The 19,729-nt window shown below is 36.9% G+C and overlaps 1 protein-coding gene across 3 annotated transcripts in view; it reads right to left on the bottom strand.

Moving 5' to 3' along the window:
• Nucleotides 1-4,830: 4,830 nt before the first annotated feature.
• The window catches only part of pank4 (pantothenate kinase 4 (inactive)), a 31,461-nt gene continuing 16,562 nt past the window's right edge, over nucleotides 4,831-19,729 (bottom strand). For 2 of the 3 annotated variants that reach the window (XM_073811752.1, XM_073811754.1), the window contains exons 11-20: nucleotides 19,365-19,477; nucleotides 19,130-19,217; nucleotides 16,464-16,615; nucleotides 16,294-16,349; nucleotides 15,746-15,795; nucleotides 14,194-14,298; nucleotides 14,024-14,124; nucleotides 7,158-7,226; nucleotides 6,826-7,042; nucleotides 4,831-6,535 (exon numbers count right to left, since the gene is read on the bottom strand). In XM_073811752.1, coding sequence (XP_073667853.1) covers nucleotides 6,515-6,535; nucleotides 6,826-7,042; nucleotides 7,158-7,226; nucleotides 14,024-14,124; nucleotides 14,194-14,298; nucleotides 15,746-15,795; nucleotides 16,294-16,349; nucleotides 16,464-16,615; nucleotides 19,130-19,217; nucleotides 19,365-19,477 — 972 coding nt within the window. In that variant the 3' untranslated portion in view covers nucleotides 4,831-6,514. Of the gene's footprint in view, nucleotides 6,536-6,825; nucleotides 7,043-7,157; nucleotides 7,227-14,023; nucleotides 14,125-14,193; nucleotides 14,299-15,745; nucleotides 15,796-16,293; nucleotides 16,350-16,463; nucleotides 16,616-19,129; nucleotides 19,218-19,364; nucleotides 19,478-19,729 lie in introns of those variants that run through there. The other variant, XR_010521071.2, reaches the window with a different exon arrangement.

The raw sequence follows: 19,729 nt of genomic DNA, 5'->3' as shown, positions 1-19,729 counted from the left end.
TTATTAGTGCTGTTCATTGATTTTAGTAAGTTTTTTGACATTTGGATATAAAGTGTTTTAATACTGGTGTAAAAACGTCTGAGTGCTGCCATCTTCAGGTTGAACGGTGGCTACTGCAGTTGAATTTTCTTATTGAATGTTGGGTCCAAAAAATGCCTCGTAATGTAAGCAGGTTCAAGCTCACCACGCCGCTTTGGTCAAGCATTGTTGACCCAGTCTTATTTCAGGCAGAATGTACATAGAAAAGATGCATTGTTGTTGTTCGCCATTTTTAAATGTTACAATGTCTCGTGTGTAACAGCTCAAGTATACAGTATGTCACTGAGACTGTCTCTGAAAATCAGACTAAAGCCTCAAATCTTATTGTGAGATAAAAGGCATCACAGTTTAATTTCAAGCATTAATTTCACTATGATTTCAATCGCTGATATGACATTACTCAGTCAATATTAAAGATATCAAGTTTATATTTTCACAAATGTTCTTTACATTATATAGGATGATTTTATGTGGAAAACAGTAAATCACAAAGAAATACTTCAGCTGGGTTTTCACAGGCATGGTCACATTTATCTTTAATCTTTAAGAATGTTGCATTTTCTCTGAATATTTGATTAATTGTACTGTATTTTTCAATTAAATTTGCATTGCACAATAAATTATCTTAGCTGCAGACATTTTAGGTATCTATAAATACTGATAACTGTGGTCAAAACAATAGCAAAATAAATAGTTCTGTATTATTAAATTACAGACAAAGATTTTGAATAGCTACAGTAGGTTGGATTGTATGTTTGGTACGAAATGGGTATGGGGGGGCCTGACCCCCTATTTTTTCATAGGGCCCAAAATTGCTAGCGGCGCCCCTGATTGTCATACAACTCTCTGTCTGCACAGTGTCACACGAATTCAAACAGTAAATGTGGTCCTACAATATGACAATGTGTAGCCGCGTTTTTGGACTACTGTGTCTAATTAAGCACACATACACAGGGGCATGTTGTGTCCATTCACACATAAACAACAGCCCAACAGCCTTGCTTCTGAAGTTCTGACTCAACAAGGTCTGACGTGCTTACATTTTTTGTGTTGTGTGAGTAAAAAGTTATGCTAAATCTCCAATTAGTGTTCAGAACTAAAATTGATTTCCAGACATGCGAATAGGATTAATGGATTTGTAAAAATCTGATGTCACTTGAGTCACTTGTTCATTGATATTTATGTTGTTTGTGACTCTATTTCAGTGCATTGGAGCGCATTGAGCTTTTCCTCCATGTTTGGTCTCTGTTGTCACAGTGTCGACTGATTGGTAAAGCTCAGGGGGTCTGTTCTACATTCTCCTCAAAAGACAATCTGAAGTATGATACTGTAAAAGCTGCTATTCTGCGTGCATATGACCCGGTGCCTGTGGCATATAGACAGCACTTTAAAAATCATAAGAAAACATCTAGTCAGACCTTTGTGGAGTTTGCCAGGGAAAAGGGAAAAATTATTTTTGAGTGGTGCATTGCTAGCAAAGTTAATGGTAAATGGACTGCATTTATATAGCGCTTTTAACAGACCTATGGCCATCCTAAGTGCTTTACAATTTGCCTCACATTCACCCATTCATACACCGACGCCGCTTTCAGCCATGCAAGGCGCCATCCAACTCGTTAGGAGCAGCTGGGGTTAGGTGTCTTAATGATTTAAATACCTTAAATTAATTTTGCTGTAAAAAAAAACAGGTTTGCAGGACATCAAGTTTAGCCCACGAACAGCCGAATCAGCCGGGGACAGCCGAATCAGCAGATTCCACCTGCTCCCCTGTCTCCCATTCCTGCTTTTGGTGAGCACATTATTGTGGACTGTGTCGGCCCGTTGCCTAAAATGAAATCAGGAGACAATTTTTTGCTTAGAATGATGTGCCACTCGGTTTCCTGAATCGGTTTCCCTGTGTAAAATACTGCACCTGTCAACATTTAGATTTTGCACCAATTGTCGTGAAGTAAATGTCATATTTATTTATTATTTGTCATATTTTGTATGTAATATTCCAGAATTATCATAGTTCCAGAAATTAAAGGGTCTCAAAAAATAAATATAATATTTGTCATTATATATAAAATAGACAACTGAACCTGGTGAACATTTTCTGCTTTAACTTACCAGCGCGCATGAACAATCTCTCTCTCTCTAGCACTCTGTACCCCGTTACCATAGCAACCCTACACCCCACAGTTAACAGTTAATCACATGAGCACATAACACCATTATCTCTACTATATTTCTAAAGTTTAATGGGAAGTTGTAATGCATTATTTTCAAGAGGATACACACATGAAAAGTCTTTGTGAAACCTGCTTGGGGCACCTGCTGTCTCATATAAATGCCAAGGATCTGGTGAAGCAATATCATAATGTAACACAATTTAGGCCCAATCCCAATTCTACCCCTTACCCCTTTCCCCTTCCCCTTTGTTTTGCACGTTCACGTGAAGGGGTATGTGTGTCCCAATTCTCGTTTGGCTGAAGGGGAAGGGGTAAGGGCCAGATAGCCCTTCAAACGAAGATTTTTCAGGACCACACTTCAGACGAAGGGGTATGATAAATTTCCAATATGGCCCATAAATTTAAGTATTTTTGGACATTAAAAAGTATTTTAATAACAAATAATCACTTGTTTTATGTATACGGTTATGTTCTCAGAAAAAAAGATTTGTAAAAATCGCCAAAAAAAAGTTTGCTAATGTTATTGACCTTGTGATAGTTCCACAACATATTTTTTTAATAATTTCATTAAATATAAAATTTGATTGTATTATTTCATCGGAGCATCTATGACGTAGGAGCAAGCAACGACTTATGATGACGTGTAACGGTCTAGTAGTGGTGTCCCATTTCTTAGGTGAATATTTTCAGCCCTACCCCTTGACACTCTAGCCCTTTTCACACAGATTTTCCGTAAGATACACGGGACAGGCATCCTGGAATTTTACGGGACCGCTTGATATTTTATTCATTCACACTGCCAAGTTTACACGGCATCTGATGGTCCCGGAAAGACACGTGACATGTTGAAAGTCCCGCCCTCTCTTCTACGCAGCGTCTGAAGTTTGCATATTATTTATTATTTCTCTCTCCAGAAACAACTCGCGTGCATTTTTGTTTATGATAAGACTACAAAGGAGCGCGTGAATGCACAGTTCTATTCTGGTGAATGATCTCAGCTTCAGAGTGGATATTTGACAAGCTCCCTGATTTCTGCTTTGATACAGTTTTCAGACATTTCTCATCGTGATTGTTTATATGCATTTAAAACCCGCATTTTGAGGAGCTGAACAATATATCTCGTTGGGATGACATGCGGGTATTTTCGTTTATTATAGCTCAAATGAGCACGTGACGCGATATTCTTTTATGCTGCTGAATGATCTCCGTTTCAACGCAGTAAGTAACGAGCTAACTTACCTGATATCCGCTTCAGTCTAGTATGCTGACATTTCTCGTAGTGAATGTTGTAAATCCCTGATTTTAAAGAGTTGAACCAACTTCATGTTGCCATGACACGCGCGTCCTCACTACGGCACGTGCGTCATTGTTTATGCGTCTCATATATTATTTCCTGATAACTGCTTCAATCTAGTTTGCAACATTTCTCGTGGTGAATGTTTATATACATGTTAGTTTGCAACATTTCTCGTTGTGAATGTTTATATACATGTTATCTCTCGTTGTAAGGAGCTGAACCATAACTTGTGTTGTGATGATGACGCGCGCGTCCTCACTTCGACACGCCCTTTATGGCATTCTTGTTCACACAGAGGGTTACCCGCGTATCTTACTAGGTCCTCTTTCCGGCAACGATCCCAGAAGATTAACGGAACGAGTTTTTGTTCACACAGACGCTTGTCTGGCAATTTTACGGGTATTTTCTGGGACCAGAGTTCTGTGTGAATGAGGTTTCTGTTTCAAGGGGAAGGGGCAAGGGGGAGGGGTATAAAATAGAATTAGGATTGGGCCTTATTGTTTTGTAGTCCTTATAATAAATTGTTGGCTTGGGACACAAAAGAACGTCTGCTGTAAAGTGAACTGTTTAGGGAAAAGTAGTTTATGACAAACGTATGGCATGCATATAGGATTTTAAAGGGACTGCTGTGTGTGTAAATAATAATAAAAAACAGTAAAGCACTGTATCTTGATGTTTAAAATTATTCATCCATTTTTCATTTGTTTCTCTGCTCTTATTTTATCACCGACAGTTTACTTGGTAATTATTTTATTACTTGAGAACTTTTTACTATTAATTTAATATTACGCAAGCATTTATGTTATTCTTAGTGGTCACTTCTGATTAAAGCCAATCCTTTATTCCGCGATCTAGCTCCATTGGAACAGAATAAAACTGTAGTTCAGGGTTCGTCTGACGACTGTTGTTACAGCCAACAGCACAACATATCCTGGGTGTATTGTAATCTTGTTGTAAACCGTCTTGGAGTGTTTTATTGATCTTCCTCTGGTAGTTGTGGCTGCTGTGACCATAGACTAAAACAGGGCGCTGAGCTGCGACAGACAATGGCAGCGACAGTGACGTCACATTCATCCTACTCTTATTGTGCACAATTCAGTGAATAACTTGCTTTGACTTTCAGCTGATTCCCCTCAAAACCTTTGTCACATAGAGACCACTTTGAACAATCCAATAAATTCCCAGTGGATAAAGTCTTATATTTTTATTGTTCAAAATACCTGTTTTTTTTTTAAACAAAATGTGTCGTGTTACAGTAAAGCTGCTATATGGTATATTATAATTGAAAAAAAACATGCAGAGAAAACAAAGACCCCAACTGAGTGTAGACATTGTAAAATATATTTAACAGAATTACATGATTGTCAAGTGAGCATATTTTTGTAAAATACTGAGCATCTCAAGTATGTGTCAAGATATGCAAATTAACAGTAAATTTTATGTACATGCTTACATTATATTTACATTGGACTTTACAAAATTTCACACACACACACAAAAAGAATTTAGTAAACCAGACTTTGGACAGATAACCGAGGACAGCTTCAGTCTGAGAGAGTGAGAGTCAACTTTCTACAAGACATCAGATTAGCTTTGTTTATAATGGCCGTTTCCAAACAATTGTCTGACACACATTTTAGACTATAAATCCAAAACCTTTTGACAGAATAATGTACACACTGTGCTTACAATACTGAAAATATGTGACATTTTATACACGTTTTATCTGGACAACACATACATAACCAACACACGAGGCCAATTATACATTGAGAAAATCAACCAACCAATCAGTATCAACATGTGCTTCTTACTGTGTAACATAGCCCTGAAAATACTGTGCTTTGACTCTTAGTGCCAACGAATAGATGATTGTGTTATACCTAATAAAAAAACAGGACGATAATATGAATGGATTTTCTCTCTCTTTTACACACACACTTTCTCTCTCAGGAATAATATTGAGGCAATGCTGTGCTGTAGAACCCTGAAATGGATTTTAGATTACAAAGATCGCCACAGATGGCAGAAAGCGAGACCCGCTTAGACATGAGGATAAATGTGGTAATATCTGAAGCAGGCACTGCATACTGTTTCCTTTCAAAAAATTCTGGCACCATCACAAATTCAGATAAAAACACTCGAAGGTCTGTCACATTAGCACGATCCTTCATCAAATCACTTTTCGTAGAGGTCTTGTTATATTACAACACTGACATCTAGTGTTAATAGATGCACAACCCATTAAAATACTTTTTTTTTACATTTAACTGCAACACTACTTATATGACATCCAGATGGTTAAAAAAAAATCACATTCAATAAGTTGTTTTATCGTTTGTCCAAACGCCAACTGTTTTGTAAAAACTTCACTCTAGATGGCTTACCACTGTTCTTTGCATGCTCAATGCATAAATACATAATAAATTAGACTTTACGCCTCCACAGCGAGAAAAGCTTGATGTAACAAAAGAGCGCAAAATCATTGTCACTACAAAAGTTGTCATGGGAACAGTGGCACTTGCTAAATAAAATACAATGCCAGCTGGATGAGATATACTTTAGTGTTACAGTGAGCTAAATAATTAGCAACATAAACATTTCATTTGACAGCGAACTGCTAGATGAAAAGACATAAAAGACAAATAAACCGGCAGAGCTTCAAAAGAAACATTGAAACGAGAGACATTTCTTAAATGCAAATAGGGTTGCAAAGCTCTGGAATTTTGGAAATATTCAAGTTGGAAATTATTTGTGATTTTTGGGTAATTTATACAGACATTAGCTTCCTGGACATCAGACTCATCTTCATCTGCGAGCTACAATTTCCATATAATCCTGTATAATTTCAATGGAAAGTTTCCATAATTCCCAGAATTTTGCAACCTTAAATGCAAATGTATATAATTTCACATACTATTTGTCTGTGTAGATTTAAGACCTGATTCGAAACCATTCACAAATGCTATATTTGCCATTCCCTTCCATTCTAAATCCAACAGGAGTGTCAGTCAACAGCAACAGAATCCTGAGAACAATAAAATTCAATTTCATCATGAGAAAAAACCCACAGCTGTCATCTAATTGCTATAAGGGAGGCGACGGCAGACACGAACATTCAATTTCAGAGCAGGCACACACGACCGCCCCCTTATTATTGATTTTGATAAAAAAAAGAAACATTCCAGTCCCCCCAACACCCGAATACAATCATCATGTGTATCTCGGGAAGAAAGACAAAGAACCAATTATCACATTTTGCGTTTTGGAGCTTACAATTTTACCCATCAAAACCTCTTTATAATCCTAATAATTTACTTGGGATTTATCAGGGACTTCGTATTTGAAGACTACGCTGAAGAGTTTTCCTCCGAGACGCTCGGCCAGCCAGGAGTTCTTGATGACGGCAAGTTTAAGGCTCTCACAGCTCAGCATGGCGTAGTAGTTTGTGTGGATGGCCCTGCCCATGCCTTCGATGATCACCAAATCTGTGCCACGTTCCCTAACGACTGTGGCCAGGACTTTGTCAAGGCGACTTTTAGATGAAGAACAAATTTAAAGGACAAACATGGCTTTAGTAAGAGAAGACTTGACAATACACAGTAATAAATTAATCTTTCAGCCTACAAATAACAGAAAACAGTGTTTACCTCAAGTCTAAGCAAGGGGAGCTAGAACCATTCTGCACCAATGCAAGTCTGTCTTCTCTGACCGCAGCCCTGGAGAATGGAAAACAAAATTAAATGAAATGTTTTATTGTCATGTTATGTCGGAGGAGGGGAGAAATGGGCTATTTTAAAGTATTGCAGTATTTTACCTTGTGGCACTTTATCGATAATCTTGCACCAAAAATCAATACTACTTTTGTGTTCATAGAGACTTAACATTTTTCTTAATCATGCAGTATTTTGAAGTCATGTTACTTGTGCTGTTTTGGCCTGGGGAAACAAGTTTGTCTGAATTCTTAAAAAAAAAAAAACTTCATTAAAGGTGCAATTTGTAAGATATTTGCAGTAAAATGTCCAAAAACCACTAGGCCAGTGTTATATATTTTGTCCAGCTGATTACTATCAATATCTGTAATGTTTTCAACTACTTGTAAATCATGAGAAAATTTCCATTCAAAACATTGACACGGGGCAGTGCAGTCTCCTGTCAATGACGTTAATATCCATGTGACCCTTTGTCACCGCCTTTACTGACGTAAACGACATGACAACAGTGGTCGAGCTCGAAAAAATAAAATGGCGGCCAAGGAAGCAGCTGGAGCACAAATTTAGTGAAAATAAACGTATACTTTCACTTTTTAAGCATTTTAATTGCATTTCTAGCGAGAAATTAGTATTGTAGTTTTCAAATATGTGATTAGTTATCACAAAGGCGCTCTCTGTTTATATTTCAAACACGCTGCCTTTGAAGTGCGTCGGAAAGCCTTTCTCTGAGCGGCCTTCAGGCCTCCGAGGCCGAAGTCATGGCCTCATGAGGCAGCGAGGCAACAAGTCCTCACTGCCTTGAGTTTTCGGACGCAGCGAGCCAGTGTTGTGGACAAATGCGGAACTTTGCGATAGCGCCTGTCGGGCTACGCGCTTGCTTATGAACTTATGGATATCTCTGTACCGTCTGCCGCTGGTTGTGTCAGCTCCTGTAAGCGTACGGGCCAACCAAACGACCCAAGAAGAGTTTGGAACAAAACGAGGGAGGATCAATTTGTTGTTGCATTATCTGGATGGAGAGAGCTTCACGACAACATTTAACTAGACCGAGATTCTGATCCTGCTTGTGTTTTACGCGATGGGTGAGTTGTTTTGAATCGTAACCCTTCAAAAAACGTATGCTATTATATTGATCACAACATTAGTGTGTAGATTGTAATCAGCGCGTCTTCCCGCGGACGATATGCACATCAAAGGTATTGTACAGCAATATAAATGGTCATTTTAAGACACTTCACAATAAGATTTGTACTGTCAATACATTATGTGAAAAATCATTGTAGATTGTAAGTTGAAAACTTAATTCTGTGCTGTGTTTACCATCGAATTTGGACTAATACTGTAATATCAATATGACTAACAATTTCGTTTTGAACATCACATATAAACTTACATAATGAAATAAACGATGTCATCAAACGCAACATTTATAAGACTTGATTACCTTACGTGATTTCTCGTTCGCGTCTGATTGATGGCCATCAGTGGTTGAGTTAAAAACTACAAATCCCATAATTCCAAGCTGCTTCAGAGCGTCAGTAAACAACATCATTGTTATTGTTTGATCTGGCGCCATCTAGCGGCGAAAATAATACAAACTGCATCTTTAAAGGAATATTCCACTTTCATAAAAAGAAATTATGTTTTATGAGGAAAACATTCCAGGATTTTTCTCCATATAGTGGACTTTAGCGGACCTCAACAGTTCAAAGCACTCTAATCCCAACCGAGGCATAAAGACCTTATCGAGCAAAATGATCGTCGTTTTTGCCTAAAAATAGGTACTTTTTAACCACAACTTCTTTTCTTGCACTAGTGTGACCTTACGTATTAAGAAATCACGTCGAAAGGTCACGCATGACATATGTTGAACCACTACAGTGTGTACAATAGGGCTGGGCACTTTTTTTACGTGGTCGATTCAAAATCGATTTTTCAAAGAGCAGAATCGTTTTTTCCCCATATTTATTTCCGCAAACATTGAACGTAAGATTAACGTTAATCTAATTACTAGTCTTCTTCACTAGATGTCACCCTCTTTTTTGACTTGCGCGATGTTACCAAGGAGCGAGAGACGAGCCTGTCATTCATTCATTTATTCAGTGCTTAAAATGGCGGTTTCAGGTGCTTCATTGACTTTGATGCCACCTTTACATAAAAAGTCAGAGGTATGGAAGCATTTTAGATTTTGCAAGAAAGACGACGACGATAGTGTTGTGGCTTTTCATTTTTTTTTATTAATTACCCACTTGTAAACTGCTTTTCACTGTTCTTTTTTATTAATATAGTATTTGTTTTAAATATATATTCATTGAGTTAAACCGAGAATTGAGTATAAAAACCGACCCGAGAACCGGAATCGAAAATTGAATCAAATAGATTTGATAGCTTGTGAATCGAAATCGAATCGATCTGGAACATCTGAATCGATACCCAGCCCTAGTTCACAAGTGTGGAGAAAAAGGACCGTTAAGGCATTGTTGTATGTGAAATGCCTAATTAATGAAATGATAGATTAATAAAGTGAAATTATACTAATTAATGTTTAAAATTGTCAGCAAGTGTGCATTTCACATACAGTCTTGTTCAAAATAATAGCAGTACAATGTGACTAACCAGAATAATCAAGGTTTTTAGTATTTTTTATTGCTACGTGGCAAACAAGTTACCAGTAGGTTCAGTAGATTCTCAGAAAACAAACAAGACCCAGCATTCATGATATGCACGCTCTTAAGGCTGTGCAATTGGGCAATTAGTTGAAAGGAGTGTGTTCAAAAAAATAGCAGTGTCTACCTTTGACTGTACAAACTCAAAACTATTTTGTACAAACATGTTTTTTTTCTGGGATTTAGCAATCCTGTGAATCACTAAACTAATATTTAGTTGTATGACCACAGTTTTTTAAAACTGCTTGACATCTGTGTGGCATGGAGTCAACCAACTTGTGGCACCTCTCAGCTGTTATTCCACTCCATGATTCTTTAACAACATTCCACAATTCATTCACATTTCTTGGTTTTTCTTCAGAAACAGCATTTTTGATATCACCCCACAAGTTCTCAATTGGATTAAGGTCTGGAGATTGGGCTGGCCTCTCCATAACATTAATTTTGTTGGTTTGGAACCAAGACTTTGCCCGTTTACTAGTGTGTTTTGGGTCATTGTCTTGTTGAAACAACCATTTCAAGGGCATGTCCTCTTCAGCATAGGGCAACATGACCTCTTCAAGTATTTTAACATATGCAAACTGATCCATGATCCCTGGTATGCGATAAATAGGCCCAACACCATAGTAGGAGAAACATGCCCATATCATGCTCCATGCTTCACTGTCTTCACTGTGTACTGTGGCTTGAATTCAGAGTTTGGGGGTCGTCTCACAAACTGCCTGTGGCCCTTGGACCCAAAAAGAACAATTTTACTCTCATCAGTCCACAAAATGTTCCTCCATTTCTCTTTAGGCCAGTTGATGTGTTCTTTGGCAAATTGAAACCTCTTCTGCACATGCCTTTTTTTAACAGAGGGACTTTGCGGGGGATTCTTGAAAATAGATTAGCTTCACACAGACGTCTTCTAACTGTCACAGTACTTACAGGTAACTCCAGACTGTCTTTGATCATCCTGGAGGTGATCATTGGCTGAGCCTTTGCCATTCTGGTTATTCTTCTATCCATTTTGATGGTTGTCTTCCGTTTTCTTCCACGTCTCTCTGATTTTGCTCTCCATTTTAAGGCATTGGAGATCATTTTAGCTGAACAGCCTATCATTTTTTGCACCTCTTTATAGGTTTTCCCCTCTCCAATCAACTTTTTAATCAAAGTACGCTGTTCTTCTGAACAATGTCTTGAACGACCCATTTTCCTCAGCTTTCAAATGCATGTTCAACAAGTGTTGGCTTCATCCTTAAATAGGGGCCACCTGATTCACACCTGTTTCTTCACAAAATTGATGACCTCAGTGATTGAATGCCACACTGCTATTTTTTTGAACACACCCCTTTCAACTAATTCAACTAATTGCCCAATTGCACAGCCTTAAGAGCGTGCATATCATTAATGCTGGGTCTCATTTGTTTTCTGAGAATCTACTGAACCTACTGGTAACTTGTTTGCCACGTAGCAATACAAAATATACTAAAAACCTTGATTATTCTGGTTAGTCACATTGTACTGCTATTATTTTGAACAAGACTGTATGTAATGTGTGACCTTTCGACGTGATTACATAATACATATAAATAAGTATCTTGGATTACATGGGGGTGAGTAAATATCAGGATTTTTTCTGGAAAGTGGAATAATCCTTTAACGCTATGAAAGTACAATTGTTTATGTTTACGTGTGGCTGTGGTAAAGGAGAAAGATTTATTTTACTGTACACTATTGGTAAAACATGCTAGTGCTATGGGTGTTGAATAATAGCTTTAAAAAGTAGTAATTTACTATTAGACTTTGCCTTTAGTATAAGCATGAAACTTGTTACAAGTGCATTACTCTGGACTTTTAGTCACTGTTTGTAAACACAACACTGAAAGCCTGCCTCTCCTCTCAAACAGAACATTGCCTAAAGCACACAAATTAACCAAATATTTAGCTAGTATGCTTAAACTTTTACAAAATTTTCAATTACAAAAATAAATGCATAAATTAAATTAAATGTAAAAATAAACAAGCTTTTAGTCCTGCACTCAACTGTGCGTTGACATTTGTTATTGCTTGGCCAGAAATGATACGTTTTCCACCCAGAAAAGGTCCCAAAACAAAAAAAGAAATTACAGGCAGAGAATGGAGTTTCTTTAAATACAAACATCACAATGTTTTGAATGTGTCCAGACGTAAAAATCTTGCATAGTAGGGTTGTGGTGATAGATGATACTATCGACTATTGATAGTTTTCATGTGCCATCACATACTTAGGGAAATGCCCCGCTGGAGGGCAAGAGAGCGCTATCTTCCATTGACCGGAGGTTAAGAAGTGAGTGATTTCTTTAGTTTAGCTTAAATACTGAATAGTTGTTGTGCAATAAAATCCACTAGCCGATGAGGAGATAATCCTGGGCTATGCTTCTACAGAATTCCGTCAGAGACGAAAACCCAGAAAAAAGGAATTTGTGAATTTTGTGACAAACGTATAGCCTGGTCCAACCAGACTCTCGCACATTAATTTCATTTGTACAGAGAGTCTGGCTACGCTCCATTGCAAATCGTTACTTCCGTTAAGGAGGGTCCTCTGTTGAAGTTTAAAACTATTGGATCTGCGCAGAGTCACTCAGGATCTGCCAAAGCCAATCCAATGGGTGGTCGTGACGTATATCATGCCCCGAAACCGGCCGGAAAAAACAAGCCCTAATGATCAGACCAACAAAACTTAGCAAATATTGTTCTTGCTCCGGCTTTAACTTCTGTATATTCGGGAGTTTTGCAACAACAGACCGAATAGCTTTTCTCACGTCTTTCTCCGCTGCCATTACTGAACTACAAACTCAAACTGACGCACGACCTCAACGTCATCGTTCTTAGCCACCCCCATCTGTTCGCTGATTGGACCTGCAGATTTTTGCAGGAGAAAACGAAACTCTACACAGCAGTCCCAGACATAAGTACTGAAGCGAAATGAAAATTAAGCGGAAGTCTGTAGGAGGGCGGAGCCAGACGTATGCACCTCTGTCCCCAGTGAGCCTTCAAAATACACTCGTATTTACAGTGACCGCTTCATCAAAGGTAACCTCACGTAAACACTGGATATATGAATCATTGTATTTTGAGTCAAAAATCATATCTTTGCATAATTGTCTTATTGGGATTGTTATCGTGTACTGAGGCACCGAGTGATGCGTCACAATTACTGCTAAAGTTAGCTAAAAAGTTGCCATCTGAAAATGCTAAATTGATGTGAAAGACTTAAGTAAACTTGTGCTCAGGCTGAACTTTATTTGCTTTTAATTAATGCGATTTATTATAACAATATGATAATATAATATTAATATAATCCTGGCGGCAGCATAAGGTGAGGAATTTTCCACTAAATACATGTAAACATAGCCAAAGTGGAGGTCTGACATTATTCTGTAAGTGCCCAAAAGTAGTTTTAGTTTTTTAGTGTTCATATCTTAATTTTCTTCTGTTAAGAGGTTATTTAAATAATCGTTGCTTGAAACAGATGGACAATTGAGTGGCTTGTGTGGCTTCTCTATGGAAAGCCAAATGTAAATTGCTGGGTTCTTGCCTGCCAACCCCTCGGTAATGTGACTAAAAACTAAGTTGACAGTAGTCAGACATATTGCAGATAGCGATAGCCTTCATGTCAATAGTTGGCTTGTTACCATGTTTTAAATGATTAAATATAAAAAATTAATAACGTTTTATTTATTTTTATGTTGTTATTATTATTATCATACTTTCACATGAACATTCACAATAACCTGCACTTGCGAACCTAAGCTGCATGCTTTTTTGCGTGAGAGAGCTTTTAATGCGAGTGGTTCAAACTTTTCCTTGCCCTACAGATGTTATATGAGGGTTTTAAACTAGTGAGTGAGTTGTTCCCATTACCTGGCACACAAGTAATTTACAGCTCGCCCCGGGGCACCAGTGAAGCGCTCAAGATTATGTATAGTTTTATCATGTTTAAGAAGTTTGAGGTCTATACTATTGGTTAACAGAACCGTTTTGTCATTTGTTTCTCATCCGTCTACATAGGAACTGAGTCACAAAACAACTAGCATAAGTGATCATAAAATTAGCTGATTACTGATTCTTAGCATCAGTTTTATCTAAATTTTAGTAATACGGATACACACTTACTGAATGACAGGGTCCAACGCTGCAATTCTCTCAGTTAAGATTAGCAACTCACTGTTCGTGACATCATTCAAGGCGGGGCCTGAGTTGCTGGCAAGTACCACCTAAAAGTCAAAAAGCTCACATGCGTAACTAAAATCTAACAAAATAGATAACCATTATTGTTGTCTTACCTCTGTGCCCCTCGAAAGTAGTTCTCGAACGAAAGGGAAGACCCCAAGTATAATGTCCATTCCACTATTATCTACGAAAAATAATGCACATTTATGAGGAGGACCCTGTAAAAGAAAGCCAGCAGGCACAGTGTTCATTCATGACTTTTCAACAATACTTCACAGACAGAATATGTCATTCATAATACATATAATAACCAGATAAACAGAAAATACAGGTAAATATGTGACCCGTGCTGGCAAAATAAGTCTGAATGTGCACAATGTAATTTTGAGCTACAGCCAAAAGAAATTATAAAATTTTGATTGTGGTCGAAATTTAGGTTTATATATATTTTTTTTTAAATGTACATCAGCGATCCAGAATGCTCTAAATAGTCATTATACATCTAAAATGATCTTTATTTGTATGTTTTCTAAGAGGTGTACCGTCCTTAAAGCTTAATCTAATACAAAGATGCTTGCATCTGACATTTTGGTTTTAAAAAATGCAGGAATTTGAAAATAAAGTGCAGGCCTTGTTTGATGTTAAAAGAATTATTAAGAGAGAGAAAGTATGAGACCTAATTAATGTTAAAAGAGTTAAGTGCGACAAGACAACAAGACATGAAAACGTGCTTTCCGATATATAGACATCTGCACATAATTAGTTTTAAAAATATGTGTTTTGAAAAGAAGATACAATCTTTTATCTTAAGTGAATGTTTGGTTAACTGTTGGGAAAAATATCTGATGTTACACATTATATTAGATCCTTGAATTAGAGTAGAAGCTGTCAGTCTCAATGGCAATCAAACAATAAAAGAAAGAAAAAAGTTAAACATATATTTTTCCTATAGACCTTTTGCAAGATGTAAACAAAACTGGTCCAGAAGCACTTCCCGTTTTGTAACACTACATAAACGTTGGTATAAAAAAACCAACAGAATATATATAGAACTGATTCAAAAGTTAAACACACATCTTGAAGATGTTTTCTTTATATGTGAAACAAAGAAAACAGTTAGAAACTGAAACAAGAAGTTTTTCTGGACCAGTTTTGTGTCTATCTTGCACAATGGTCTATAGTATTGTTTTTGACTTTGTGTGTAATAAATCTATTTTACAGTGATTTTAAGGTATGGGGATGGGATGATTTTGCTTTTGAACATTCAAAGATCTTTAACTAGATTTTTCTGAGAATTGACTGCTTCAAACAGGTGTAATTGTGTCATTTTTTTAGATTCAAACAAATCATACATCAAGTTTTTCATAAAGTCTGTCAAAATATAAATAACTAATTTATGATCTTTTGCTCATTCTGAATTACGGGTCACAACTGTGTTATTTTAGTGACCCCACTGGTCAAATATTTTGATTTAAGCATAATCCTCACTAAAATGAATTAGAACTATGCTTAAAACCAGAACAATTATTTGACAATTAATTATATAAAAGAAATATAAACTATAAAAATATATTACATTTTTGCTAAGGACTTTTGCATAATTTTACAGCAAAACCAGATATATTGATGATTAATTTCGGCATTCAAGTCAGATTTATGGCTCACCCGTAATCTCTCAATCCATTGGTTGTAGGCATCCACGAGCCATGGCCGCTCTGAGAAAATAAAAGCATATATGTATAAAATTATATAGATTTTATATAGGCTTTTTGCAGAACGTCATATGAACAAACTGGACAACAGGTCTCATTGTTTCTGCTTATCAAGAAAATGTTAACAGCAATATGAACTGATAGCCATATATACAAACTTTTAAGGTAGTCAGCTAACCTTACTAGTTGTATTTAGTTGTGACATTATTCTACTTTAATATCCATATATCAGTGAGACGAAAAAGAAAAAAACTTTAATATATCACTCTGCATATGCGTTAGACACTGGTTATGCTGGTATAACCTTATATCTTTGTTAGCTTCTTTAAGGTCATCTTGAGTTAAACATCTCAATATTTACTGATGCACATACAAATAACCTGGACCGGAAATGATGTGAAGTTTTATTTGAAAAATTAAAGATGGTTTAGTAAAGACTTTTCATATTTCTAATATTGGAAAATTTTTACTGTGACGTTAAAAATGCCATAGTTTTCATACCTTGTAGCTGCTGTTTTGCTTGTTCAAACCCAAATTCTGGATCTGATTCAAGCACACTGAAAAACAAGTAAAGGTTAGACTTTAGTGAGTGATAAAGAAAAAACTGTTTGGAAACTGATTTTTCACAAACTGCAAACTGTCTATTAATCTCCTTTTATCTGCACACTCACTCTGACACGGCCTTGGCTCCCCAGTCAAAAACATTGCCGGCCAAGAGACCTTTGACCAGAGCGAATTGTTTCTGCTCCCAGCTCAGCACCTCCATTGACTTCACAACTTTCAGATAGTATCTCAGGGCCATGTCGTTCTCCTTTTGCTTGATCTGCAGGCAAAGTATCAAAGAAACTCATCCTCCACAGCCTACTAACAACCTGAATGATAATCTAAAAGAATAATTTACCCAGAAATCAAAACCCTGCTATTATCTACTCACTATGTAGTTCACAAAAAGAATGCAAAGAAGTAAAGAGTCTCCATGCAACAACAGTTTTTAGTGTTCACATTTGCCAAGCTCCAACAAACACCATAACAGCATCTTAAAAGCATTATTAGCCATTTTCGCACACAGACTGTGGAAAATACATGGAAAATGCGTTTCCGGATTTGTCCGGGATCGTTTGTTTTTGGTTCATTCACATTGCCAATGATTTTTCGGAATCTGTGGGTGAATCTGTGAGAACGCACCTTACAACTTTGTTTCTGCCTTTTGTTCAAACAGGACGTGTTCCGTAAATGTTACTCTGTACTCTTAATGGGAGTGATCCCAGAAACAATTAATGGCCGTGTTTGCGTTCACACAAGGCACACTTTTACGAGACTTTCCTAGATCAGAAATGTGACCCTGGACCACAAAACCGTCATAAGGATCATTTGTTTTAAATTAAGATTCATGCATAATCTAAAGCTGCATAAGCTTTCCACTGATATAGTGTTTTTTAGGATAGGACAATATGTGGCTAAGATACACAATTTGAAAATCTGGAGTTTGACGGAAAAAAAGAGAAAAATTTACATGTAAAGATCACAATCAAAATGAAGTCCTAGCAACACATATTAGAAACGAAAAGGTTTGTTTTAGCACTCTCTACTGGCTTACCGCTGAAATGACTAAAAAGGGAAGGTTGTAAGCTTTTACATAAACCAAACATGAATGGGAAATCCCTAAGGAAGCGAAGTTTGTTGGCGAGTTTCAGGCCAATTTTGATCTGGATTTTGCTGCATCCACTTACAAAAATAAAGTTTTTATATTTTTACGGTAGGAAATGTACAAAATATCTTCATGGAACATGATCTTTACATAATATACTAATGATTCTTATTATAAAAGAAAAATCAATGCAATGCACCCATGCAATGTATGTTTGGCTTTTTCTACAAATATACCCATGCGTCTGGTTTTCTGGGTCCCTAAGGTCTAGTTTTCAAGCTCATCAATAAAAAAAGACATCAGATCCGTTCTAGAGATGGGCAATATCATACCGTTTGTGATATACCCGAATAACCCCCCCCCCACCACGATAAGAATTTGTTCTCCCGCTATAATAACGATATAGCCTAGTCTCCCTAAAGGATTTTTTCCAACTCTTGGCCGTTGTCGCCAACATTAGCTTACATGAGGACTTTTTTAGTACATTTAATTAATAAGGCTTTAATTATTTTTGGTCCAATTACATCATTCTAGCAGGAAATAATTTTGAATACCCCCTTGTACTTAATCAGTGTTGGGGCTAGTTACTCAAAAAAGTAATATATTACGTATTACATATTACTCTCAAAAATAGTAATGCCTTACTTTACTTTATTACTCCCTGGAGAAAGTAACTAGTTATATTACTAGTTATATTACTAGTTACATTTTTTTTCTGGACAAGAATGTTTATTTGGGCAAGCCACGGCCAAGAAAATGCTGGCTTCCTTACCCGCTACCTGACGTGGGGCACAGCGTTTGGAGAAACATTAAAGAGTGTGCACTTCACCGTCAAGTTATTTTCCTTCCGTTGAACATAATAAAATATGACTGAATCTCCACTCGTCGAAACTAACTTTCTGTTGCTGAGAATCTTCCTCTGAAAAAGAGCTTGCCGTTGTTGACGCTTCCATTTACCCGATCTGTCTTTGAGTGTGCCGCTGCCGCTCTGTGCTGCTGGCTGCCGGGTGTCGACCAATCGGTGATGGTAAATGATACCTCGTGCCAAACTTAGACCAATCACTGTTCCATTAACGCCCTCCTCCCCTTCCTTTTTGTTCTCTGTGTTTTGTGCCTTGTGTGATGAAGGTGCTACTGGCGAATGTAACTTAAGTAACTAGCTCGGGAAAACTGTAATAATATTACCATTTTCAGACGGGTAATGCCTTACACTACTAGTTACTGAAAAAAGTAATATTATTACAGTAACTAGTTACTTTGTAACTAGTTACACCCAACACTGTACTTAATTTCTGGACAGGTTTTAAAGATATAGTTTGGAATTGGAGTATTATACTAGTAACCAATGTAAATACATCTATGTACTCCATCCTAGACTATGTATATAATATAGTTTGGAATGGAATACTACTTTTAAAAATTTAAATAAGGAAATACATTATACCCTATATATAACCCTTATAAACTATATTTAAAAACTGCCATGATTTTGTTGTTCTTTGCTTTTCTGTGTTTTTTTTAAACTGTGTAAAACTGCTTTGGAAAAACAAATTATGAAAAATGCTATATAAATAAAACTGAATTGAATAGATGGAGATAAACATTTTACAAGACTTTAAGTAAGTGATTGGGTTAAACTGATATATTTTGAAACAACACAGGAAAAGTGAAGGATGATTTAATGTAAACCTTAGAGTAGGGATCAGGAAAGTTGAACTCATTTAAACAGTGTTCTCTTGTGTCTAAAAGACTTCGGACGGTGAGGGATCCATAAGCACTAGAGATTAGAGGAAAGGCAAGCTACATTAGAAGAGAGAAACTCTTATCCAGCAAATGTCTACATTGAAATCTGATGAAAAATCGTAGATATATTAAGCAGGCTAAAAAATGGATCAGTGATGAGGCGTGCATATGAAGCTCTTACAAAGGCTGCTGCCGGAGAGTTTGGAGTTTGTGGCGATACTTTTGCCGAAACTTTTCAGCCCTCTCGGCAGCCTTAGGCTGGTCTCTCTGGCTGGCCACAGCTCGCTTTACCACCTGCAAAATAACTGTGAAGTTCATGACCAGGGCCAATGCTAAATATCATGGGGCCTGGGATCATTTTTGGGCACTGGGTCTAGTGAGTTGGCTGTGGCAATATTTATTTGTGTATTTGTGTTATTTGTGTAGCCTTCATATTACATATCACATTCTTTTCCTCAAACAAAATAATATTATGTAAATTATAATAATGTACAAATTTAGTCATTTACAATTGGCAATAATCAACAACTATAATGTCAAAATCGT

This window comes from Paramisgurnus dabryanus, chromosome 14 (assembly GCF_030506205.2).
Source record: "Paramisgurnus dabryanus chromosome 14, PD_genome_1.1, whole genome shotgun sequence".
Taxonomy (NCBI): domain Eukaryota; kingdom Metazoa; phylum Chordata; class Actinopteri; order Cypriniformes; family Cobitidae; genus Paramisgurnus; species Paramisgurnus dabryanus.
This window is presented reverse-complemented; position numbering and strand designations above follow the sequence as displayed.